The sequence below is a fragment of the Phoenix dactylifera genome, chromosome 3, assembly GCF_051530095.1.
Source record: "Phoenix dactylifera cultivar Ajwa chromosome 3, Ajwa_hap1_PhDact_Kaust_v1.1, whole genome shotgun sequence".
Classification (NCBI taxonomy): Eukaryota; Viridiplantae; Streptophyta; class Magnoliopsida; order Arecales; family Arecaceae; genus Phoenix; species Phoenix dactylifera.
Window position 1 is genome coordinate 51201144 of NC_143192.1, and position 27838 is coordinate 51228981.

General features: G+C 39.2%; 1 protein-coding gene across 6 annotated transcripts; it reads left to right on the plus strand.

Annotated features, from left to right (window-relative positions):
- LOC103706460 (uncharacterized) lies at window positions 1-27274 on the plus strand. Of its 6 annotated transcripts, XR_015976637.1 has the most exons (10): window positions 267-3131; window positions 6120-6210; window positions 8284-8399; window positions 9044-9103; window positions 9193-9258; window positions 25909-25944; window positions 26114-26172; window positions 26264-26336; window positions 26631-26834; window positions 26932-27274. XR_015976637.1 is itself a non-coding variant. In XM_008790563.6 (7 exons), exons 1-6 carry the CDS (start codon window positions 189-191, stop codon window positions 26823-26825), a joined length of 585 nt encoding a protein of 194 aa, XP_008788785.1. In that variant the 5' UTR covers window positions 7-188; the 3' UTR covers window positions 26826-26834; window positions 26932-27274. The 6 variants fall into 6 exon arrangements, 4 of the variants coding, with proteins under 4 accessions (XP_088575085.1, XP_008788785.1, XP_088575087.1 ...); XR_015976638.1 differs by lacking the exon at window positions 25909-25944 and having other exon boundaries at window positions 269-3131; XM_008790563.6 differs by lacking the exons at window positions 267-3131; window positions 25909-25944; window positions 26114-26172; window positions 26264-26336 and adding an exon at window positions 7-245.
- The last annotated feature ends 564 nt before the right edge of the window (window positions 27275-27838 follow it).

Genomic DNA, 27838 nt, shown 5'->3' on the forward strand with positions numbered 1-27838 from the left:
TAAAGAGTTACAGGCTTCTGGGGGAAGCGCGTCTCTCCTTCTCTTCCACCTAAAAACGAAGCCTTTCGGTGTCTCTCGGTCTTCGATTTTTTCCCAAGAAAATCTTGAAGGGTTTGGATAATTTGAGTTATAGATCGAGGAGTGGGAGAAGAGAAGGAGAGACGTAGAGCCGTAGAGGAGGATCGGCCATGGGACAGGCGTTTCGGAAGCTCTTCGACACCTTCTTCGGCAACAAAGAAATGAGGGTGCGCCTTTCTTGTTTCAATTCTTTTCTTCTATGATCGACCCTTTCCATGGTTGATTGAACCATCGGGGGATTTTCTTTAAACTCTTTCCATTGCACCCTCTGTATTTGTTCTTTTTGGATATTCTTTTTGATTTCGTTGTGTAGTTGGGTCAGTGGCTTGGGGTTCGGCGATTTGGAACGCGAACTAGGATTTAGGTCTGCATTCGAGCCTTTTGGTCCGGGATCATGGGAGGTACAAAGTATCGTGAGAATTTTGAGGTGGCGTGTGGGTTTTCTTTTATACAGGGGATCGATCGCGGGTTTCTTGTTTGGAGTTTGAAAGGTTTTTACGGAAAATTACTGTTTTATTACGCAACTGGAAACAATTTTCTTGTTACATAAACATTATTCTTTGGGCATGAATATTTCGATCCGGCTGCAAGATGTGTATTTCTAGTGTTCCATTGTGGTTCTTGGCATGGTAGCGACTGTCACTAGCTTCCAACTAATTGCTTTTAACTTTTTTCTCTTCTTGCTTTTGATAAAATTCCTTGATCTTCTTCGGTCGATTGCTTCTATATTCAGAACCATCATCTTAAGTAACAAACACCGTGCATCATATTTGGTTTCATTGTAAATCTTATTTGTCCCCCATCAGTAATGGTTTATGAATAAATCTTTATCACTCAAAGAAAAAGATTTGAAACATGTAGATTGATGTGCAATCGCTATTTTTATTAAGCTGGCCTTCTTGGACTGTTAGTAAAATGTTATAAAGCTTCTTATGTAGTCCATTTTGACGATTTCATTGTTTCTAGTTTATTAATTTATCTTGTTAAGTTGATAGGAAATAATGTAAAATACTTAGAAAGTGAGGCTGAGACAAAACTATAGCATCAGAACTTATTATGAGGTTTGATCCGGGGAATTGAGTTGATTGCCTCAACTATTTGCTGACCAGACAGAGTCAAAGATGGGCTTCGATGGGCTTTTCAAATATAAGTCTCACCATTTGAGCTTTCCTGTGACCCTCCAAACTTGCTTTTGAAGTAATTGTTTCCCATATCTGGAGACTAGGCATTATTTACTCAAAAAACTTTCAGTAATTATTTTTAATGGATTAGCGAGATGTTATGCCCTGCTAGTTGGTTTTAAAATTTTTAAGGATATATGTGTAAATTTAACTAAGGACATGTATAGTGATGCCATTTTAGTAGATAAAAATATAGAACTTCATAGCGTAATAGGATGAGAATGAGAAAGCTCTTTTATGTGAGAGTTGGATGGCAATAGAAGAGAGAATTTTGAAGATCCATACATTGGGGAGAAACCAAAAGTTGAGCATATGAATATCTAAAGATGAATTATGAAGATCTTAAATTAGGTCTGGGTGGTTTCCAAAGAAACAGTGGTCAAAAGTTTTGTTGGGAGGATCAACTTGGATTTGTTTTTTGTAGATTAATGTTTTGGAGGGTGTGCTTGATCATAAATAGTCAAGGTTTAAGCTTTTCTGGTTTAATACAGATGTGATTAATGAATAAATAAAATGCAAGTTATACCATATGGAGATGATGGTTGACAAAGATATTGCCTTGGCATTTAAAGAGAACTTTAACATTTTCTTTGGTTCTTATTGTGGTTAATGAATCAAATGATTTTGGAGCAAGGTTGCTTATGACAATAAGATAGTCCTAGATTTTCAATTAGTAGCTCTTTTGTCTTTGAAAATGATCTAGATCTTGATACTATAGACGTCACTTCTAAAAAGAAAAACTACAGGTGATGGGAGTGCGCCATATAGAAGCACTAAAATTCATCTGATCTCACAAGGTAGCGTTTAGCTTATGGATATGCTTTGCTATCTAGATTAGTTCTTTTGGACCAGAATGAAACACATTTTTTACAGGGTATTACACTATTTTTTCAACCAACTTAAATCACATTCCTATATGTTAAAACGTAAAGGTGGTGCTTGAAACTCTCGAATTTGGTACTCTGTTGGAGCACTTAGGTAATGTAGGAACCATGATGGAGTGGTAGGTAATCAGGCAAGAAATGAGACTCACAAACATCTTGATGAAAAAATCTTGAATTTCTAAAGCACAACTGCATAATTTGGGGGTCTTGCTTAGTGATGATGATTATTACAATTTTGTGGATTGTATGTCATAGTTGTAATATATATATACACATGTATGTATACGTACACATATACATGTACATGTATGTATATGTAAGAGGAAGCAATTAGGATTTCAAAGGAGATGCTCTGAGATTTTGAGTTGCTCTAGGTGTTGTGTTGTCAGGGACATGTTCGGCACAACACATCATGGAGGCTCTTTTTTAGTCAACTTGGGTTGAGCCTAATGCTTGGTGGGCTTTTAGAGTAACACCTGTAGTGTGTAGATTTGAGGTCTAGAATAAACATGAATTGATGTTCTTTTGTAAGGTTTTATTTGGCACAATTTCATCCAATCTGTTCATCGAAGATGGGAAATGTTTTAAATCTGTTAATTGACCCAGATATTGAATAGATACTTTTTTCTTTATTGGATTTATGTCTGAGTTTCATTGAAGCTGACATGGAAAGATTGTTACTAAAGGAACAACAAAGTTTTCATTTGAGATGTGAAACATCATATGTTTCATGCCCTGCACGATGTGCTATGTAGATTGGAATAATATAATTTTCAACAGCAACCTACTTACTACTGATGATTACTTGATTCTTGACCCAAACTAATTCTTTTATATTTGAAGGTTATTTGGTTCTTGATTTGAACTTTAAGTTTACTGATTCTATTGGCGCAGCAGAGGTTAAATGTGACAGATGCTTTGGCATATCAGTATACCTGCATCTCTAATTTCTGGTCTAGCATTGTCATTGTGCTATACATTCTTTTTGGTAATAGATTCTTCTATATCTCCCAAGCTACTCATCTGAATTTTTCCTCTTGATTTTGTTGCAAGTTTATAAAGATGTAAATTTATACTCTTTTATAAAAAAAAATGTCGGAAGATACACGAATTAGTACTCAAACCTGTCTAATTATATCAGACATCATTTTTATAATCTAAATGTTTGTTAGATACCTTTTCTTTTATCTTACATTTCATTTTTCTTTCCTTGCTTGTACACAAGGTTTTAAAAACCATGGCGTGGCCTATAACGGTCATAGGCCAATTGATGCCGGACAGCAGGGAAAGAAAGAAAGAGAGAAGAAAGAGAGAGGAGAAATAGGGAAGAAGGAGAGAGGAGGGAGGAGGAAGAAGAATTAGGCTTCGCACCTAGCCCCGCTCAGGTTTCACACGCTAGGGCTAAAGAAAGAAATTCAAAATCAATTTTCATTCATGGCATACCCTAAACAATGTACATTCCAACATATTTATAAGACCCAAAAAATGCAAAAGACCTATAAAAAGAAACTAGTCTCACAAAAGACCCTCAAAATAACAAAATACCAAAATAAGCCCTAAAGGTTGTCCAATAACAATATACCCTAATAAGTCCAAATAAAATAAAATCACTCCAAAACTGGCTGAACCATCCCCCTGCAGCGGTTGTAGACCCGAGTGACTGGCGGTCTAGCACTGGCGTCCGCACCACCAATACAACATGTATTGCAGTATGGGTCCATACGACCTAATGGTTTGGCCTGCACAAGAGAGTACATGTATCCATATGGGTCAATATGGGGTTGACTTAGACTGGTAGGGATGCTATGTACTAGTGACATACCATGTATTTTAAATCTTTTCTTGTCTTCTCCATTCTTTCTTTGTTATTGTAGCTTGGAATTTGCTCAATCACAAATTCTAATCATAGGTCATTTGTACTATGGTTCTGTCGTAATGTATCAAATAAATGTTAGGGAAAAATACTTTTTGCTAACCTCCCTTCTTATTTAAAAATTTCCATTTATATCCCTTAAGTTCATTAAGTGATCCAATGTGGTCCCGAGACTTGCTTGCCACCTAATGCTTTAAGATGCTATCTAAATGACAAAGCTATCATTGCTGTTATTTCAAATTTCTGATCAGAACAGGCTCTGGCGTTGTTACCCTGAGGCTCTTGCCTCCCTGCTCAAAGGAAGTCCTTTCTTTGTATGGCATCGACGCATCAAGGTTGTCAATGATATTGCAAGTGATGTCCCAGCCACACCATCTGACTCCTAGATGCAGATCTTGGGGAAGTTCTTCTTAGCAGCGGCTATGCTCACCCTCCATGGTGTTGCATCCATTGATAACCTCTTCCTCAATGCTGGGAGTAGCATCGGTGGCAGCAATAGAAACAGAAAAGTGAGAAGATATAGTTAATGCCACTTCAAACAGAGAAAAATAAAAAAATAAAACAAAATGGCCCTCTCCATCTTTTTATCCCTTATTTTGTTATTTTTCTTCTCCGTTTGTCTTTTATCGGGGTAGATTTATCACTATTCCTCTTTGGCCTCCAATGACAATTTTGCCATGAAGTTCGTGCACAAATCTTTGTTCTCTAATCACCTCGATTGCGAGCTACCCTTTGGGAGCCAAGATCCACCAGTTGACCACCGCTGGCAACCCCCACGCCACCTATGTGAATGCCAACTTCCTCCAACTTGCTGGATGACTTCCCCCCAGTTGCCCCTCACCTCTTGTTTGGTACTCAGAAGAAGCTCCACTCTTTATCTCCCCAAAAAGAAGCAGAGAGAGAGAGAGAGATGAGAAGAAGGCAATGGATAAATGGAGGCGATTTGAAGGCCATTTGATTGAGAGTGATCAAAAAAAATTCTAGTGCTTGTGTGAATAGTTCAAAGTAATTTCTTGGAGTTAGGACTCGATTTTTTAGGCTTTGATCTTGGTGGGTTTGGGGTTTTGGGGGTGATAGGGAGACAGATTGGGGATTTGATGATTGGACTGGTGGTGGATGAGAGATCTGAGGGTTGAGGCAGGTTTTTGATGGTATTGTTCGAGTTGTCAACGGTGAAGGGGAATAACGGGAGGCAGGAGAGCTTCACGTCAGGGTGCAGCTAGTCAAACGAGGGGTGATAGAGGTGGGCCGGCATGCGGGAAAGGTGGGATCCGGCTGGATCTCCGACGATTGCTGGAGGAAGCTGGGGATTGTCAGACTTGATCTCTTCATCCTCATCTCTGACCTTGTTGCACTCCTCGAGCCTGAGGCTGTTGCTATGCAAGCCCTCATTTCTCCAAATACCTATTCAAGACCATCTTCACTCGCTACCTTGCATCCTAGAAATAGAAAGAAAGTGTTGCCAAGTGAAAGGCATTTTAGTCCTAAAGTTGTCATGTGACTTTTACATGATGTAATCCACTGAGATCATGTAAAAAGAGATTGACAGTGGGACCACATTGGATCACTTAATGAACTTAAGGGATCTAACTGAAATTTTTTGTAAACAAAAGAGGAGTTAAGTGAAACTTGGGGAAACTTGAGGGGTCAAAAGGTATTTTCCTAAGCAAGGAGTTACTCTTCAACTCCTATTTTTCATTAGCAAGGAGTTATGTATTTTGAATTTCAGAATATGTAGTTATTAAGTATGTCTCGTTGAATTTTGATTTGAAAAATTTACTTTTTCATACCATGTATTGCATATATACTTTGTATGTACTGATCACATTTTTGGACCTTATCACATGAAATACTGAAATAAGTAGTGATGCTTAATGTTTGCTTCAAGTTATATTTATTGCATATGTATCACTTATCATTATCTGACGTTGCCTTAATCCTAACATTCTAGGTCCTTTTTGACTGTGTTTTCTTGCTTTTGTAGATAAGGTTTAAAGTCAATTCTCTTTTCTTGCCATCAGTTTTGTTATTTAATATGTAATAAACTGAACTTCATATTTTTTTCAATTTTTTTTCTTATTTTTATGAAATGATATGCCTTAGGTTGTGATGCTTGGACTAGATGCAGCGGGTAAAACTACTATCTTGTACAAGTTGCACATTGGAGAAGTTTTATCAACAGTTCCAACAATTGGTATGCATGGATGATAACATGAGCACTCTATTTAATGTCTAGTTCAGTGATCGTAAAATAAGCTATTGGAAATTTGTTGCTAGGATGTTATTTTTGGGCATTTATGACATTTTCTTCTAAGAACTTAATTAGAAATGAATGTTTAGTCTTCTTAGTAGTAGAACTTATATTGATAGGTTCAAACTAATTTATAATTTAATGTATTAGTAGGAAGAAGGAAAACCTAGAATTTGCGATAATTTTCTCAGGTTTTAATTTTATAAAATCTAAAGCCTTTTGATGGCCTTATCGCTGGTCATTAATGATCCTTTGATTTCCTATTTGGATAGGAACATAATATGAAACCGAGATTCCTTTTCTTTTTTTAGTGATATCATTGCAGTATGTGACCCATCACTTAATATTAAGTAACACGACCAAAATAAATCCCTAAAGTCGCTGGGCTCCTTGCCTTTATAAAGTCGGCTGGATGATAATATAGCATACAAGGTTTCTTTGTAGCCTAATTATTAGTTGGTCTAATCAAGTGTCCTAGTAGAGATATAGTATCCCTTCTCTTTTTCTTTTTTTTTTTTCCCAAAAGGCACCATTACAGGGATGTACAGCCTATCAATTAAAATTAAGAGATAAAAAGCTAAATGGATAAAAGTCAGCTGCACAATTATTGCGGTCAGTCATCTTTTTTTAATCTTTTCTCCTGTAACTTGACTGTTTACATCTTTGCACAAGCTGAATATTAACTTCCTGGAAATTATTGGTTCTTCTTAAGAGGTTGGTAGTTCACTAAGAATGTTCCTCACATAAGTGTTGGTTAGTTTGCATGAGCTTTTGGTCCAGTCTACCTCTTTCAGAAACATTCGTAGAGAGTTAATGCAACTGTTATTTTTCCAATGTGAGGCAGAAACTATTAAGCACCTCTCTTACAACATTAAAGGTTTCTGAAACGCATGAAAAAGAGCCAATTAAAATCACATGTAAAAGGGTAGGCAAGAGCCTCTTTCCACAGCTTTATTGCTGGCTCATATATGTACTATCTCATTTTGCAGGATAACCCCCAAATAACCAATAGAAGGAATGGTGCACCTAAACTGGTATTCCAACAGAATAAATGGTTAATTTTATTCTGGAAGTGTATATGCAGATTGCTTTAGTATCAATATTAGTTTCTATTTCATGTGTATAAAGTAAAGAGCTTTTTTTTTCCCCTTCTTCTTCTCATTATCAGTTGACCTTCTCTCAGCTTTTCTATATGTTACTTGTCAAAACAAATCTTCTGCTGCAAGTAATTTTTTTTTGTGGTAAACCCATAAATTGCTAGTTTACATTGATTTGTTTATGGGATAATAAGTTGATCATAAGTAATTTCCTGTTCGCCACCTCTAAACTTGAATACTTTATGCAAAAAATTTAGAGGATGCCTAAAGAACATTTTGTTTTTAAAGACTCTTGGTTTATGCTATAATTGAAGCGAATTGGCAGTGTTCTTTTAAAATGTTGTAGAAACATGGACTTATGATATTATGCTTATGGTAGAAATTCTTAAAGCATAAGAAATTTCTTTCCCTTCCAGTCTCCCACCTTATAGTCACTTTGTTTTTTTTACTTTGTTGAGAAGTAAGCATCTCCACAGTTGCTTTCTATTAGAAATTATTAAATCTCCAAATCACTGCAGACTGATTTATTTTTTTAAGAATTGTGCAGCATTAGTTACAGCTTTTTCATGTATGGGCCAGAAAAGAAACTTTGAGATATGCAACTATTAGCTTCTGATAATGTAATATATGGGTGTTTATGACCAATGCATGCCTAATTATCTCTCATACCTCCCTTTATAACTTCTGCAGTCAAGATGATAGGAACCTTTAGTATGTAATATATGAAAGTAAGCCTTTCATCTATCTATTCTTTGATTGTTATGCAGCAATAAAGTCATATGGTTCTTAATGAACCATTAAACTTAGTTCATTATTTTTATATTGTGCTAAAAAGTTTCTATTATGACTGCTTTTGCACTGCAGTTCATAGACTTCAAAGTGAACTTGTGGTTTATTACTTTGTCTTCTTGTTATGTAGGCTTCAATGTAGAGAAAGTTCAGTATAAAAATGTGATTTTTACTGTGTGGGATGTTGGTGGGCAAGAGAAACTAAGGCCATTGTGGAGGCATTACTTTAACAACACTGATGGTCTGGTAAATAATCACCAGTTTTATCTCACAGATAAATTATAGCTACATTCCTTCTCTAGTACTATTGAATATTTCAATTTAGCACTCAAAATTCTGTAAATCTTCCTTCTTGAAAGAATTTTGTATCTGCAATTGGAATCCTTTTTGCAGAAGCCTTATGAAAATGTTGGTAAACTAAGTTACATTCTCAAAAATTGTCATTTGCATCATGAAAAATCCAGTCCTATGTGAGAGTAACATCACAGCTCGGTGACCAGTTACCTTACAAAATGTGTTTCATAAAGTGTGTCAGTGTTACTGAAGCTGGAATATATTTTAATCCTGTTTGGGCATCCTTGTTTGTCTCCTACAGAGGTGGGAGTTGCTGAATAGAGAAGGCTATTTGGGAGAGAGGTGGAGGAATCAGGGGAGATTATTGATCTCCCAAATTTCATGCTATCGAAACACCAAAATGCATCTAAACTGTGATACCTGGATCTCAAGATCTCCTGATTGTAGGATGATAGCCTCCTACTCCTGATTCAGCCTCCTTTCTTCAGCCTTTCCCAACTTGTGGGGGGATATTACACGGATATGGTGGTTGTGCAATTAAGCAGGTCCCTCTATTGGCAAATAATGAAATTTTCCGTTCACTTTCTTCCTTGCAGATTTATGTAGTTGATTCCTTGGACAGAGAAAGAATTGGGAAAGCCAGAGCAGAGTTTCAGGTTTTATTCTTAGTTTAAGACCCTATTGCTGCATAAAAGATTTCTTTTTGCTGCTTTTATGCAGGTTACAACTTTATATTTTCTATCAGGCCATCATCAACGATCCCTTCATGCTTAACAGTGTCATATTGGTATTTGCAAACAAACAGGACATGGTAAGTCAAACTGGAAACTCACAAATCACAAGAGCTTGCTGCTTATATGTAATAAATTTCCATGCATTCGTGAAGAAACCCAGCATGCCATCTAAATATCTAACAGCTAGTTTTATACCCTTTCAAGGGCTTAGCTCTTTCTTTCTTTTCTTTGGAAGAGTGGACATGCATGCTGCACATGTTTCCTTCTTAATTCATTAGCAATGAGGGACTGAATAGAACTTGCTCAAATTTTATTGCTCAGTTGAGGCATGGCCACAATTTTACTTCAAGTTATCATGAAGTGAGAAGATGCTAAAAAAGCTAGACCAAATTATTTTGAATCAAGTGGGTTGTGCCCCAAAAAGTTTTAGAGAAGGGCTTTCTTGAAGTGGTCAATTTACAAGTAGATATGTTGATGTGTTTAGAGTTTAGATAAACGTGCAATATGTTGCTTTGTCCTACAAATCTTTTACCGAAGACTAAGTTTGCTCTTCGTGCCCATATCTGCAATCTTTCCTACTGTAGCTAAATGCTTTGGTATTTGGACTAAGGTCCTTTTCCCCCACTACTCTGCATTTGTTATTATTGTCTTAATTGGTTATGTTTTACTGCTGTTGGTAGAACAAGTAAGTTTTGACTCATTAAATTCTTTGACTTTATAGCATTGACTAATTTTCTCAAACTTTCCTGTACAACCACCTTAATGATGTGTCCGCTGCTATGCTTATTGTACACGTTTGTTCCATGTTTCCTGAAGCTCTGACCTATATGCATTTTATATGTGGAATGACCTGTATTAGTTTGTACATTCCTTGAGTAACTAAATCTTGCCATCATGCATGCTATTGTGCAATAATCTGTATGGACATCTCCGCTTTTTATCTCACTCTATTTTCTATGTTTAGTTTGGCTTCATTTATATTTGTGTTCACAGTTGGCTTGCAATCATTATGTGTTCTTTTTTTTCGATCTACTTGATTTTAGGCACTTATCTAAACTTTATTTGATTAATGTAATTCTAAGTCGGTCAATCAGCAGCACATCATTTGTAACATCATTGTTTAGTTCGTTCCTTACTAGTACAAAGAGAGAAGGGTTAAGGTTGATATAAGGGTGGATTTACCACAATTCAAGATCCTTGTATTTAATCTTTTTTCTTTTTAAGAAAGAAAAACCTTCACTGCTACCTCATGCATATTTTTAATTTCTCGTCTTTTTAACTTCTTGTTTCTAAGTATGCCTGTCAAAACTTCTACTAAATTACCTGGTGGTGCTTAGGTTCTATGGCTTTTCCGAAGTTGCTATCTGTTTCCTGAATGACGTTTAAGCCTCACTCTTTCACATATGATTTGTAATTCTAGATTTGGAGAAAAGATTTTAAGGTAAACTTTTGCACATTGTTTTAGTCAGCTCTGTTCCGTGAAAATGTGGAATCTCTGATGTGGAAGGTCCAAATTCATGACACCCCAGCATGAAGTTTTGGCCCTCAAAGTACAACTTTCTGATCTTGGTAAAGAAAACATCAAAAGAATAATCCCTAAAATGTTTTGGTTGTAGTGATAAATTTTCCTTTAGATGAAATAGTGGTAAAAAAATCTTTACTCACTGATGAATTCTTAGCCTCAGAAGCTGCAACTTTTCAATTTTCATGAGGAAAACATCAATGAGTAGTCCCTAAATTTTGGTCACAGATCAAAAATCTGCCTTTTGATGAAGTTAACACAAATAAACCTTGGTTCAATGAGTGGCCTGCATCAATACTTTTGACTAACTAACTTTTTAGTCAAGGAGTATTCATGTATAGTTTCCATCTGTCTCCTCATGCTTTCTTCCTTTTTGACTACTGATGCAGAATTATTTTTTTCAATATATATTTTTATAAAATTGTAATATTTTTTCAATATAGATTAATTATTTTATTTTTACAAAATTGTAATATTTCAGTATAAATTAATTATTAAAATAGTAGAAAGATAATTTTGAAGGAAACATTTATTGGGATGCCCCACTATCTTGAGTGACAGGGCTGGGTGGGATGCGGCACGTTCCATTCCATGGAAAAATTGGGACGGCCTTTCCTTACGGGATTTGAATCATTGATTGACATGTATCAGTAAGTTACTTGTACAAGGTATGGTTTCGGGGTCCGGTACCGAGACATAAAACATAGCATCAGAACATTACTACTCCAAACTGCTTTAATTTAACATTGATGTAGGTGACTAGCCAGCAGGCCTTCATTGAAACCCTCTGTCCACGTTTCTTGATATGATTTTACAAGAAGGAGCTAGTTGAGGTGTGGGTAGCAGCAGTTCCAGAATTTGGCAGGAGGCAGATGCACATGATGAATGTGTCAAAAATTTTGGGCAATATTGCTTAATAGATAGGTAAAAGAGATTGCCCAAGGACTTTTTATTCTTTAAATAGTAGATTCATAATATCTAGATTCAGAAGTGGTCCATTTGAAAAATGAAGCATAATGTGCGAATTAATAACAAATTTTAATTGACATAAATTGTGATAGTAACCTATGGTCTAAGCTAAAAAATGTCTACCACCCACAAAAGGGCTATAAAAATGCTCAAAAGAGTTTAGTTAGGTGCAATACAATTTCTGGAGCTGGGGTGGCAGTTAAGGTGAAGGTTCTGGCCCAATGTTTAATCCCCTTTAAATATTGAATGTCAGCATCATCAGATCTGACAATTTGTTTGAATTGTCTGAAGTTTCATTTGGGTCCATTGAAAGATCTCTCTTTCAATGCTTTACCACATTTGGCCAGTTTGTTGAATCGTTGTCCATGCTCGTGTAGTTTTGCATATTGCATCTTCTTCACCATGTTGTGTATTGCAGAACTTCACTGTCCAAATTTAGCATCTTCTCTTTTAGTATCATTCTTTTATTATCTGAGTTTTAAAATTTGGCTCGAAATACTATGTATACTTTCAAAACATAGAGAAATCAGAAGACTGAACTCATTCAAGCTTTTACCGTACCTTGTAGCATAATCATGTTTGCATTAGTCTGGGAAACTTTTAGTGTCCTAATCCTTAACCCCAAGAACGCTTACAAATATATCCCTAATTGTAAAGCATGCTTCTTTTTTAAATTGGGGTTTCCTGTCATTCTTTTGTATGGTCTCATTGATCTTAATGCTGTATGATATTTTTGTGCATTTTTTTAGTTCTTCTAGAATGGAAAAATAGATCGATCCTGTTGCCCAGATAGACAACCCAAGAGGGGGGGGGGTGAATTGGGTTTTTAATATAATTTGGCTAATTAAAACTTTGTGGATGATTAATTAAAAACTATAGCAAGTTATTTAATTAAAGCCTAGTGCTGTGAGTAATGTGCGGGGAAGAAGATGAGAGACAATGCACTACAAACACAAAGTTTTATAGTGGTTCGGAGCTAACCCTTGCTCCTACGTCCACTCCCCAAGTCTCACTTGGGAATTTCACTATAACCCCCTTGGATTACAGCCGGTTGTTTTGCAAGCTCACAACCAAACTTGTTGTTTTACGAGCTCACAACGAACTCGGTCGGTTTTCCCAGGCTCACCGACTAGAACCAACCCCGATTGTTTTCCCGGGCTCACAATCAAACCCTTACACACGTTGGTTTTAACTTGGCTCACCAACCAACCTTAAACCCCTTGATTCAATCCCCCGATTGAATCAAGTAAATACAAGAGATAGAAGAAAACAGAAAATAGCTTCTCAAAAAGCAGATTTAAGACAATATAATCGTAAAGGAGTTAGAAGCCCTCAAACGCTTTTAAGCTGGTGAAGAGGTATGGCTTCTGGAACTCCGGTCTCCTCTTGAAAGAGTGGTCGACTTGAATGCAGGAGGAGGAAGCTTTGATTGTTGGGAAGAAGTTGTTGGAGCAGTAAATGCAGATCTCCCCTTTTTCGTTTAAGAGCACTTGGAGAGCTTGAAAACTTGAATGCTTGGAGTGGAATATCTGTTCTCTGCCTTGCTACAGTCCTCTGTGGCTATTTAAGCCAACCCCCACGGAAACTAGCCGTTACTCTGCTTTTTCTGGCCGTTCTGCACACTCTGCGCAGCCTGACAATATGACCGTTGGTGGGTTGGAGTCGACTCGCGCGATCAGGAGTCGACTCGGCTGTAGCAGGAGTCGACTCACGCTTTTCCGGAGTCGACTCGGCAACTGTTCCAAATTTGAATTAAAGTTGCCGTCTTGACTGGGAGTCGACTCGTCTTGACCTGGAGTCGACTCGCCAACTTCTGGAGTTGACCTGGCAATTTTTGGAGTCGGCTCATCCACTGAAGTCCGTGGATCCAAATTTGAATTTTGTCCACTCGAGTCGACTCGACTGTCCTGGGAGTCGACTCGAATCTCAGAGCCCGAACTCTCGATTCTCTGTCGTTTGGCTCATCCAGTCTTGGAGTCGACTCGAACCTCCTTGGAGTCGACTCGGCTCTCAGTTTCCGAAAGTTGGTCTTCTGCCTTTTGACGTGTAGCTTGTCTTGGAGTCGACTCGAGCTGTCTGTGAGTCGACTCGAATCTCAGAGGCAGTAACATGGTCTTCTGTCTGTTGATGGTCGCTCAGTCTCGGAGTCGACTCGTGTACTGCGGGAGTCGACTCGAATCTCAGAGTCCGAAAATCGTTCTCTGACTTTTTCCTTGTGTTCCTCTGAGAGTCGACTCTTACCTTCTTTGGAGTCGACCTGCCAACCATCGGAGTCGACACGCGTTCCACTGGAGTCGACTCGAATCTCAGACCCGAAAACTGCTCTCTGACTTTTCTGCCTGTGACTGCTTGGAGTCGACTCTTACTTCCCTGGAGTCGACTCGGTGAACATTGGAGTCGACTCGCGCACTTCAGGAGTCGACTCGTTGACAGGTTCTGAGATGAAGCTTTCTGTTCTTCTTTCTGTTCTCAGTCGGAGTCGACTCGTACTAATCTGGAGTCGACTCGAGCTCGTGCCAGTGAACTTGATACGCTTGGAGTCGACTCATGATACTCGGGAGTCGACTCGAGTCTCAGACTTTGGTTCAGCATACTTCTTAACTTATCCAAAATACTATGAACCAAATCTAGAGACACTTGGACAGGATTTTCACTGAAACACTCAATTGAATTCATTAGTAATCACAAGATATACTCAAATGCTTTGAGCTCATCAAAATCAAATGGGGTTTTAATCAATCACTCCACAATCTCCCCCTTTTTGATGATGACAAAACTTTGAGTATATGTAAAATGACTTGCTCAATAAATAATGAAATAAAATCCATAAATGAATTCAAATGTCTGATAATTTAATTTATCCAAGTTTGAAAGGAGTGAAACATTAAATTTCGGAGTTAAAGCTCCCCCTTTCATTTGGAATTATATAAGCCTTCATATTATGCAATCAATTGTTTGGCTTATATGTCATTAATGATTTAGTTTGATTAAAATTCAGATTCTCCCCCTCAACATATGCATTCAACTATGTTTTGATTCTCTGAATTTCCTTTTAATGCTTTGAAGTTTTTGAACTGAATTTTTGTTTTTAGAGGAAAAATCTGTCAATTTGTTCTTGAGTAGGATTCAGCTAATCTCCGAATATCCCTTGAATAGATTCTGGAGATTACTCCATTAGGAGCCCCAAAAGAGAGATAATGAGCCTCGAGGTACCGAATCCACTTAGAACAAATTTGTGTGTGTTTTTAAGAGTTTATCTTTTTATTTATTTTCATTGATTTCTTTTACATATTTTTTTCATATTTCTCCCTTTTTACACATTTTATACATATTTCTCCCCCTTTTTGTCATCATACCAAAAAGGAGGTAATCACACACAATCAATGGCACAAATGGCACAACCAATCATCAAATGGCACAGAAATGAAGATAAGATGTCTACTCATTGTATTGATATGAATGTGAATACATTTGAGCATACATTAAGTAAAGTAAAACAATACAAAACAAAACTCAAACACATCTATGTCCTCCTCGAGGATGAAGCTCCCCCTCTCGAGGATGCATCTCCTCCTCTGGAGGATGTGGCTCCTCCTCTCGAGGATGTGGCTCCTCCTCTCGAGGATGGTGCTCCTCCTCTCAATTGGCTCTGCTCCATGAGGAGGGTGACTGCATCTGTGACATGGCCAAGCTGTGTGATGATAGACGTGGTGGCTCTGCTATGTGTAGTGGAGAGCTCTGTCACCGACGCCTGAAGCCCAGTCACCGATGTCTGAAGTGCGTCCAGCTTGTCGATGAGTACATTCGACAAGCGCTCGGCCCCCTCGGTGGTGGTGTGCATGTCACGACCTATCTCCTCTCGCATCTGTCGAGTGGAGCTCGTAACCTCACTCATGCTGTGGAACTGGGCCTGGACCAAACTCCGGACATTGTAGATCTCTTCCCGTACATGAGCCGTCATGTCAGTCACGGCTGTCAAGGAAGGGACCAACTGAGAAGATACGGGTGCAGGAGTGGGAGCAGGCACCGCACCTCGGAGCTCCCGAAGCAGCTCGTCCCTCAGATCTCGGACGATCTCCTGCCGCAGCTCCCGGAGCTGCTCTGGATCAATCCGAACCTCCATAGATGGTGTAGCTGAGGAGGAAGGTCCGGCAAAGGTGGTAGGAGCAGGAGGAGTGGATGGGAGGTCTGGATGGTCTGGGTAGTCTGAATCTGGCTCAGGACTGAGTGATGGTCTGGTGGTCTGAGCAGTGAGAGTAGACTTCCTAACCCAGATCCCTTCTCTCTTCCGAAATCCCATCCTGTGCATAGTCCCCGTACACAAGCGATCAGTCCATCGCAAGGCACGAGAGGGTTCCCTCTCAGGAATGGGAATCTCGTACTGCCTAAAAAGAAGAGTGAATAACATCCCGTATGGGAGTGAGAGCCTAGGTCTATCTAGGGGCTCACACATATACCTATAAATGAGCTTTGGGAAGTTGATCGGGGTGTCCTGAAGGATATAAGACATAATAGCTAAGTCCCTCTCATTCACAAAATCAAATCTCCCTGTCTTAGGGAAGATGGACCTGGACAGAATGCTCAAAAGGATTCTCACTTCAATAGGAAGTGAGCTAGCAGATACCTCATCTAGGGGGGACTGAGGTGGATGCCCTAAGACGACCGTAAGGGCCGCAACTCTATCCTCAGGGTGTGCGGGAGCCACCCCTACTAATGGAAGGTGAAGGATATGGGCAATGAGGTCCTCTGTGACACGCAACGGGACACCTACTACCGTACCCTCGATACCTCCATCTCCCCGATGGACGGTACTGTAAAACTCTTGAACTAGGCCAGGATAGGTGGGAAGGTCCAAGGTGAGGAAGTACTCTAGGCCCTGGGCTCTAAGCCTATCGCCTATGGTGAACCCCTCCCGGGAGAGATAGTTGAAATCGACAAACCTCCCGGAGGTGACGGCCTTCCCGGCCAACGGCCTAACGAGAACCACCCTAGGCGGGGAACGATCCGGAGGTGGTTGCCTCGCGGGATCGTGCCGCGCCTTGGAGCGTCGCTCGGGACCGGCCTCGGGACGGGACCTCTTCCTAACGACGGTCTTACGAGGCATCTTGACCTAAACGGGAAGAAAAATACCTAGAGGACGGTGAAGAACCGACAGAGGAAGCTCGGGACGGACCGGAAATGACCTAGGAACGGACGGAAACTCAATGTCCGGCGAAGAATCGACGGAAAAAGGGCTTGGAGACGATCGGGGATGACCTAGGAGTCGGCTCTAGGGCTTTGTGAACAGTGGCGGCTTGAGGAAAAGTGTTTGCGAAACGACAAACCTAGGGTTAAAAAGTCGGATCCCGACTGCGAGTCGACTCCCCTGAGTCGCGAGTCGACTCGACCTCGAGTCGACTCCAGAATATGCGCGAGTCGACTCTCTGTTAGCGCATGTAGACTTCGAGTCGACTCCCGACAGTGTGCGAGTCGACTCCCCCTCAGCTGCCAACTTTGCGAGTCGACTCCCGCTAATGCGCGAGTCGACTCCCCCTTAGGAGTCGGCTCTGAAACTTACTCGAGTCGTCTCTAACCTTGGCACGCACCTAAAAACCATACCATAATCGTGCCAAATGAGGGAAAATCACCTAATTAAGGACTGATTTGATGATCACTGCATAGAAACTCTATTTTAACCTCATTCTAATCATCAAAATCAATTAATCTAGTGAAAAACTCCCACTAGGATGGATCAATCACTCCTAATCCCCTTCTAAGCACACTAAACCTCTCTTCACTTAGGGGTTTTGTAAAAATGTCTGCTAATTGATTATCAGTACACACAAATTGGAGTGACACATCACCATTCAATACATGATCTCTTATGAAGTGATGTCTTATCTCAATGTGTTTAGTTCTTGAGTGTTGAATTGGATTTTTAGTTAGATTTATGGCACTTGTGTTATCACAATTAATGGAAATTTTATCTTGTTTAATGCCATAATCTTCTAATTGTTGTTTAATCCATAAGATTTGAGCACAACAACTCCCGGCTGCAACATATTCAGCTTCTGCAGTGGATAATGCAACCGAGTTTTGTTTCTTGCTAAACCATGAGATTAGGTTTTCTCCTAGAAATTGACAAGACCCGCTGGTACTTTTTCTATCAAGCTTACATCCAGCGAAGTCTGAATCTGTGTACCCTATTAAGTTTAGGCTAGATTCTTTAGAGTACCACAGCCCTATGTTCTTAGTTCCAATTAAGTATTTAAAGATTCTCTTAACTGCAGCTAGGTGTGATTCTTTAGGATTAGCCTGATATCTAGCACACATGCACACACTAAACATAATATCAGGCCTACTTGCAGTAAGATACAGTAAAGAACCTATCATACCTCTATAAAGTTTTTGATCTACAGATTTACCTGATTCATCTTGGTCTAACTTGCATGATGAGCTCATGGGGGTGCTGATTGACTTGTTTCCCTCCATATCAAACTTCTTGAGCATCTCCTTGATATATTTTGCTTGATTGATGAAGATGCCTCCTTCAGATTGTTTGATTTGAAGCCCGAGGAAATAGTTCAGCTCTCCCATCATGCTCATCTCAAACTCACTCTGCATCAAATCAGCAAATTCCTCGCAGAGGCGATTGTTAGTAGCACCGAAAATGATATCATCAACATAAATCTGTACTAATAACATATCCTTATTTTTCTTTTTCAGAAATAATGTTGTATCTACATTTTCCCTAGAGAATTCATGTTCTAATAGGAATTTACTAAGTCTCTCATACCATGCTCTAGGTGCTTGTTTTAGTCCATAAAGCGCTTTGTTCAGTTTATACACATGATTAGGGTATTGATGATTTTCAAAACCAGGAGGTTGTTCTACATACACCTCCTCATTAATAAACCCATTTAGAAAAGCACTTTTTACATCCATTTGATATAGCTTGAAGTCCTTAGAGCATGCATATGCTAATAGAAGTCTAATCGCCTCAAGTCTAGCTACGGGAGCAAAGGTTTCATCAAAATCTATGCCTTCTTCTTGATTATAACCCTTTGCTACTAGTCTAGCCTTATTCCTTATAACAATTCCATTTTCATCTAGTTTATTTTTATATATCCATTTTGTACCTATTATTGGATATTCAGAAGGTCTCTCTACTAGATCCCACACTTTGTTTCTAGTAAATTGGTTTAGTTCTTCTTGCATTGCATTTATCCAATTTACATCATTTTCGGCTTCTTCTATATGTTTGGGCTCAAAGTGTGAAACAAAAGCTAGATGGTTATTCAAATTTCTAAGAGATGCTCTAGTCCTAACCGGTTGTGATGGATCATCTAGAATTAGTTCCTTAGGATGCCCGTGAGCATACCTCCAAGCTTTAGTTAGCCCATGATCCACTATAGGCTCTTGGTTTGATGATTCTCCTTCAATCAACTTTTGATTACCATCTTGTAATCCCACCTCATCTATCTTTTCTTCAAGTATTTCAATATCATCATCAAGATTGGCTTTCTTACTATAGGAGATGTCACTAGAGTCATCAAATACAACATGTATAGATTCTTCTATAACTAGTGTTCTTTTATTAAAGACTCTATAGGCTTTACTAGTTGTAGAATAACCTAAGAATATTCCTTCATCAGATTTAGGGTCAAATTTCCCTAGATTATCTTTCCCATTATTATGTACAAAACACCTACATCCAAAAACATGAAAATAGTTAACCTTTGGTTTTCTGTTTTTCCATAGTTCATAAGGTGTTTTCTTTATGATGGGTCTTAATAGAACTCTATTTAATATATGGCAAGAAGTATTAATGGCTTCTCCCCAAAAGTACTTAGGAAGGTTACTTTCACATAACATCGTTCTAGCCATTTCCTCTAGTGTTCTATTTTTCCTTTTCACAACTCCATTTTGTTGTGGTGTCCTAGGTGCAGAAAAATTATGGGTTATCCCCTTTTTACTACAAAATTCATCAAATAATTGATTTTCGAATTCGGTACCATGGTCACTTCTAATGGCTATGACTGAAGACTCTCTAGCATTTGTTACTTCCTTATGGAACTTTTTAAACATGGAAAATGCTTGGTCCTTATGTGCTAGAAACATGACCCATGTGTACCTAGAGTAATCATCTACTATGACTAGACCATATTTATTTCCACCTAGGCTTGTTGTTCTAGTTGGACCAAATAGGTCCATGTGTAATAATTCTAGAGGCCTAGAGGTAGAGACACATTTTATGGGTTTAAAAGAATTCCTAGATTGTTTGCCAAATTGACATGCTTCACAGATTTTGTTCTTTTCAAATTTTAACTTTGGCAAACCTATCACGGAATCTCTTTTAACTAATTTAGTTATTGTGGCCATGCTTGCATGACCTAACTTACGGTGCCATAACCAACTAGCATCATTATCTTTAGTTTCATTAACAACTAAACATTGGTTATGTTTTGCAAGGTATTCTAGGTCTACCACATATACATTTCCACGTCTAATCCCTTTAAAAACTAAACTATTATCATTAGGATTTGTTATAATGCATAGTGATGGTTTAAACATAACATCATATCCTTTGTCACATAATTGACTAATGCTTAACAAGTTATGCTTAAGACCATCAACATATCTAACATTATCTATAAAAGTAGAAGGGGTGATTTGAACTTTACCAATACCAATGATGTGACCTTGGTTGTTGTCTCCAAACGTCACAGCACCTCCCTTCTTAGCTTCAAGGGTGAAAAATTGGTCTTTATCACCCGTCATGTGCCTTGAGCAGCCACTATCCAAATACCAGCAATTTTTGTTGACCTTGGCTGCAAGACACTCCTACACAAGCAAGTCATGTCATCTTAGGTACCCAAGTTTTCTTGGGTCCTTCATGGTTAGTCAAGTTGGTTCCTTTTGGAACCCATACCCTTTTAATTTTTCTTTTAGTTTTACTTTTCCTAAAATTACATGCATTTGCTTTATGTCCTACTATTCCACAACAAAAGCAAGTTATTTTCTTAATTTTAGTTTCCCCAGCTTTAACAAAAAAGTTACTAAGAAGTTTTTGCTTATTCCTTGGTTTATACCCTAAACCTGCTTTATTAAATACCGCACGTTGACTATTTAGTATCATGTTTAATTTTTCAGAGCTATATGTGAATTTTTCAACTATGGATTTATATTTGTTAAGTTCTTTAGTTATTGTTTGTTTTTCGGCTTTTAGATCATTAAGTTCTTTAGTAAGATCCTTATCTAAGGTTTGTTTATATTTTTTAAGTTCTGAAAATTCCTTAGTTAGTTTTTCATTTTCTTTAGTTAAGGTGTTAGTCTTTTGAGTTAAAAGTAGGTTGCTTGTTTTAAGTTCTATATTTTCTTTGGTGATTAAATCCTTATCCTTAACTAATTTATCGTATTTATGTAGGTATGATTGATTAGTTATTTTCAGTTCTTTATTCTTAAGATTTATAGCCTTATATTCTACCATTAATTCATTAAATGCATCATAAAGTTCATCAAAAGAAAAATCAGGATGCGTGTCGGAAGTTACCTCGTTTTCGTTGGCCATGAAACAGAAATTGGCCTTCTCTTCTTGTTCATCATCTGATGAGGAGGATGATGAGTCGGAGTCCGATAGGGTAGTCACAAGTGCCTTTTTCTTCTTGTACTTACTCCCCTTCTTCAGTAAGGGGCACTCTGCTCTTATGTGACCCGGCTTCTTGCACTCGTAACAACCAATCCCCTCATTTTCCCTTTTCTTACCTTTGTCCTTGCGGTAGGAATTTGAGGGGCCTCTCCTTTGATGATAGGACTTCTTGTGGTTGATGAATTTCTTGAACTTGCGCACAAGAAGAGCCTCACCACCATCTTCCTCATCTTCTTCTTCTTCGCTGCTGCTGCTGCAAGACAAGTCCTTGTTAGAAGAAGTAGATTTAAGGGCTATTACCTTTTTCTTATGGGAGGACTCTTCCTCGTTGTGTTGTTTCATGGTGAGCTCGTGCGTCATGAGGGATCCAAGAAGCTCCTCAAGTGGTAGCTTGTTCAAGTCCTTGGCTTCTTGAATTGCTGTCACTTTAGCTTCCCACGACCTCGGTAGACACCGAAGGATTTTCCTGACAAGCTCACTGTTAGTATAGTTCTTGCCAAGGCTTTTTAGGCCATTGACAATATCAGCAAACCTAGTGAACATGGATGTGATTGTTTCATTTGAATCCATTTTAAATAGTTCATATTTATGAACCAAGATGTTTATTTTGGATTCCTTGACTTGATTCGTGCCCTCATGGGTCACTTCAAGTCTGTCCCAAATTTCTTTTGCTGAATTACAAGTTGAAATCCTATTGAATTCATTACGGTCTAAGGCATAATAGAAGACATTCATTGCTTTAGAGTTTAATTGTGCCTTCCTCATGTCATGTTCATCCCAGTCCATTTCAAGTTTAGGTACCTTAACACCATCTACGTATATGGATGGGATGTATGGCCCATTTACTACAATGGACCACATCTCATAGTCTTGGGCTTGGATGAATATTCTCATCCTAGCCTTCCAGTATGAGTAGTCAGATCCATTGAAGAAAGGGGGTCTTTGGGTGGACTGACCCTCAATGTGAGAAGATCCAAATGGGGTTGTCATTTTGATCTTATAACTCTTGAGTGGAAGAGTTTTTGGCTCTGATACCACTTGTTGCCCAGATAGACAACCCAAGAGGGGGGGTGAATTGGGTTTTTAATATAATTTGGCTAATTAAAACTTTGTGGATGATTAATTAAAAACTATAGCAAGTTATTTAATTAAAGCCTAGTGCTGTGAGTAATGTGCGGGGAAGAAGATGAGAGACAATGCACTACAAACACAAAGTTTTATAGTGGTTCGGAGCTAACCCTTGCTCCTACGTCCACTCCCCAAGTCTCACTTGGGAATTTCACTATAACCCCCTTGGATTACAGCCGGTTGTTTTGCAAGCTCACAACCAAACTTGTTGTTTTACGAGCTCACAACGAACTCGGTCGGTTTTCCCAGGCTCACCGACTAGAACCAACCCCGATTGTTTTCCCGGGCTCACAATCAAACCCTTACACACGTTGGTTTTAACTTGGCTCACCAACCAACCTTAAACCCCTTGATTCAATCCCCCGATTGAATCAAGTAAATACAAGAGATAGAAGAAAACAGAAAATAGCTTCTCAAAAAGCAGATTTAAGACAATATAATCGTAAAGGAGTTAGAAGCCCTCAAACGCTTTTAAGCTGGTGAAGAGGTATGGCTTCTGGAACTCCGGTCTCCTCTTGAAAGAGTGGTCGATTTGAATGCAGGAGGAGGAAGCTTTGATTGTTGGGAAGAAGTTGTTGGAGCAGTAAATGCAGATCTCCCCTTTTTCGTTTAAGAGCACTTGGAGAGCTTGAAAACTTGAATGCTTGGAGTGGAATATCTGTTCTCTGCCTTGCTACAGTCCTCTGTGGCTATTTAAGCCAACCCCCACGGAAACTAGCCGTTACTCTGCTTTTTCTGGCCGTTCTGCACACTCTGCGCAGCCTGACAATATGACCGTTGGTGGGTTGGAGTCGACTCGCGCGATCAGGAGTCGACTCGGCTGTAGCAGGAGTCGACTCACGCTTTTCCGGAGTCGACTCGGCAACTGTTCCAAATTTGAATTAAAGTTGCCGTCTTGACTGGGAGTCGACTCGTCTTGACCTGGAGTCGACTCGCCAACTTCTGGAGTTGACCTGGCAATTTTTGGAGTCGGCTCATCCACTGAAGTCCGTGGATCCAAATTTGAATTTTGTCCACTCGAGTCGACTCGACTGTCCTGGGAGTCGACTCGAATCTCAGAGCCCGAACTCTCGATTCTCTGTCGTTTGGCTCATCCAGTCTTGGAGTCGACTCGAACCTCCTTGGAGTCGACTCGGCTCTCAGTTTCCGAAAGTTGGTCTTCTGCCTTTTGACGTGTAGCTTGTCTTGGAGTCGACTCGAGCTGTCTGTGAGTCGACTCGAATCTCAGAGGCAGTAACATGGTCTTCTGTCTGTTGATGGTCGCTCAGTCTCGGAGTCGACTCGTGTACTGCGGGAGTCGACTCGAATCTCAGAGTCCGAAAATCGTTCTCTGACTTTTTCCTTGTGTTCCTCTGAGAGTCGACTCTTACCTTCTTTGGAGTCGACCTGCCAACCATCGGAGTCGACACGCGTTCCACTGGAGTCGACTCGAATCTCAGACCCGAAAACTGCTCTCTGACTTTTCTGCCTGTGACTGCTTGGAGTCGACTCTTACTTCCCTGGAGTCGACTCGGTGAACATTGGAGTCGACTCGCGCACTTCAGGAGTCGACTCGTTGACAGGTTCTGAGATGAAGCTTTCTGTTCTTCTTTCTGTTCTCAGTCGGAGTCGACTCGTACTAATCTGGAGTCGACTCGAGCTCGTGCCAGTGAACTTGATACGCTTGGAGTCGACTCGTGATACTCGGAAGTCGACTCGAGTCTCAGACTTTGGTTCAGCATACTTCTTAACTTATCCAAAATACTATGAACCAAATCTAGAGACACTTGGACAGGATTTTCACTGAAACACTCAATTGAATTCATTAGTAATCACAAGATATACTCAAATGCTTTGAGCTCATCAAAATCAAATGGGGTTTTAATCAATCACTCCACAGATCCCTAGAAATTGTTTTCTCTAGGGCCATAGAAAAGGTAGAAAAGACAGGTATTTTGTGGATTAGAGAGTTCTCGTAAGAGTGACACATAAGAAGGCTGTACGGGTGTTGAATAGTTTGACAAAAAGGGACCCTCCTTTGCTGGGGAACTGGCCTGTTGATTTAAAGAACAAGGGCAAAAGGGATTATGGATAATCATTGTTGCCATCATGCAGGAATTTATCTGGAGCAATTTATATGGCACTTGATCACTTGAGGTAGCTGGTATTCATGTTTTGTTAGTCACCAAGGTTTCGAGACTATTCTATTGCAATCATTGTGAGACTGTTGGGGCCCTTAAACTTAGATTAATTTTTTGCTTTGACCACACAAATTGTCCAAGGTTGCATGATGAAGCTGATGGTTTTCTGGTTAAGAAGAAAGAAGCAAAAAGAATTTGCATCATGCAACTAGGGAATTCGGCAATTCTCATTTATATTCAATTATTCAAAATAAAATTAGATAAGTCTTTGATCTCTTTTTTCCAAACTTTGCTTTTAGTTGTTTATATGTGTGTACGCATGCATGTTAGTTTGTTGTTTTAAGAAATATCAATTTTTGGAGGTTATTAGAAAGCAACCAGATCCAGGTTACAGAATAATTGAAACTCTTTATATTGCAAGTTTAGGCCAATATATAACTAATGAAATTTTATGTAGTTTGCCATCTATCATTTTTTTTTTTTACTGTAAAGGATAGATAATCCTAGGAATCGTCTTAAGAGTTGACTTGAGGTGGGGGCTTGACCTTGTATTAACACAAAACTTGATTTTTCAAAACAATCCTTGATCCATAGTTTAGAAAATTTACTATCCGGGTCTCTGAAAATGAATAAGACAATATAGAATCTTTTAAATTGCTAATCTTCTCTTTCTTTTGCTTCCGCTGAAACAACTTTCTCCTTTTCAATGCATTATGGATGAACTCTGACACTAGTTTCTTTCAATTAGATCCCCTTACCAGTTAATGCATCTGGTTGTCTCTAATTCTCCTCCACTTCAGAAAATGCTACTGATTCCATGAAGGCTTGTATAAGCCTTATGGTCTCCTCCTCTTTAACCTTCTTTTCCTTTCAAGACTTGACCCTTCATCTCTGCACTGCCTTCTCCAGGACTTCTCATTGCCGAGGTACCCTTACTCTCGCATGGCTTGTTCCTTGGCCTCTCAAAGCCATCTTTCTCACAGCCTACCTTCTTCCGCATGTGCAACCTTGGGAGAGTGAGGTTCATAGTGTCCGTCCCCATTTAGAAGGAACATCCATGCGACAAGACATTATATGCAGGATTCTATTTCCCTAAGTTATTTGTGGCTAATTATATTTAGTAGTTAACATTCCTGTCATATCATAATTAGTTCATCTAAAAGATGTTTGCTTTTCACATTTTTAAACAGAATGTAGATGATTTTGTTGATTCTATCTAAATTTACGCGTTGTGAGTTAAACTTATCATTTTTGCCTCTCCCTTGAAACAGATGAAAACAAAGTGACAGTAACTTGTAAGTTTAGTCCTCCCTTGGAAGTATGCTTCATTTGGTAGGCTAACAAATCGAAATTTTATCAGGTGAATAGTTCTCATGTATGTGGCGGTCACATGTCGGTGAGATTTCAAGGAGATGTCCATGTTAATTATTAAACATGTTACAACCTGGATTTAGCTCAGTGGACGTAGTCCTTTTCTCCCAAGCTGGGGGGGTCTGGGGTTAGAGTCTTGAGTAGGTTCTTCCCTCGGGAGTTTGACTGAGTAATTTACTCTGGGATTTCTGCAGTGCAGATCCTGCTTTCAATTTCTCAAATCAGCCCAGGTACTCTCTTCTACAACGAGCAGGTGGGATTTCTCTCCTGATCAAAAAAATTTTTAAAAGAAAGTTGGACAGGCATTCCATAAGATTTGCTTGGACATAATCTCCATTCAACAGACTCATGCCGTTCAGCATGCGCCTTTTCGGATTGATTGCCGACCAGTGATATTCGGGTTCTCTCTTGTTTATGGTATGATGACTTCATTGGCTAAGAATTTATAACGAGTCATGGGCTGTGACCTCACTTAGGTTTTATGATTTGTTGAAGACACCTGCATTTTTTTTATTAGAGAGGGTACTTCATGGACTTGAATATTAAGTCTTGTACAGGCATTGCTTTGCACCCATCTTTGAATAATTTTTCTTGCATTGACCCAAGCAAGTTGAAAAATTCACTGATCTATGGGCATCCATCTCTTAGAAAGGAATTAAAAGGGTGTATACTCGTGTCCCTAAAATGTGGTGTAAACATGCTTTCATGCAGAAAGGTGCAATGACCCCCATGGAAGTGTGTGAGGGGCTTGGTCTATATGATCTGAGGAACCGGATATGGCATATCCAAGGGACTTGTGCTCTTAGAGGTGATGGCCTCTACGAGGGTTTGGATTGGCTCGCCAATACTCTGAAGGAACTTCAAGCTTCAGGACGTGCCACCTCAGTCGGCACCTCATCATTCTGACCCTAAAAGGTTTGTGCCTAAAAATGCGTGAGATTTTTTTTTCTCTCATTTTCCAAGACGTGCTCGTATCTTTTTCTTTCATTGATAATATTCGTTTCATTTTTAGGTTTTCCGTTATTGGGACACAGACGCACGGATTGCTGGAGTTTATTCAGTTAGATCGATCTGACTGCTCCCCGTGGTTCTGACAGCTGCTAATTTTCGGTAATCTCCTGCTCCAGCTTAAGACATTTGCTTCGGGGTAGCCGTACTCCATGTAAATACTGTTGACTGGTGTGGGATACATAGCATCTTCCACTGCCCATTTGTTGAGTGGTATAGATGTTAATATATATATATATATATATATTGTGGACAGAGAAGCCTGTATTGTGGTGTGTGAACGGTGTTCTGTATTTTTTTTAGGGCCTTCTCAGTCATCAGTAAAGAGAGCACTTGATAACATGGTACATGTTGCATGTTAAAGAAGTGCCGTTTTTCAACTATTCCCTTTAATTTTTTTTAAAAAAAAGTTGAATAATAATTTTAAAAAATTCGGACACACAAACTCACCTACTAAGTAACTTTTATCAGTTGACTGCCAAATATAAACTTTTATTATCGGTTTTTGTAATTTTGAAAATAAAAATTAAAATAGTCATACTAAGCAGGTCTTTAGGTGGTTTCCCTATGCAGTCTTTAAAACGAGACGGAGAGCGAGCTGTCTAGCTGAGAGATCGAACGGAGTAGTTGATAAAAGGACGGTTCGGGAGTTCGTGTTATATATTAAAATAAAGGTAGAAGTAATAAATATTTGTAACAGAGAATTTTTTTCAGGTGCTCATTTTGAGCCACCTCACGATCAAAAAAAAATCCGAACCAAGCGGAAGGGGGTGAGCTGTCAGAAAGAAATCTGACCAGGTTGACGGAGGGGGATACTGCATGGCGGCCGCGGCCGTGATCAGCTTCGCCAGGGGGGGTGGGGGGGGGAATCCATGGGCGGATCGAGCGGCGCGGCTACCGGAGGAGGTGTA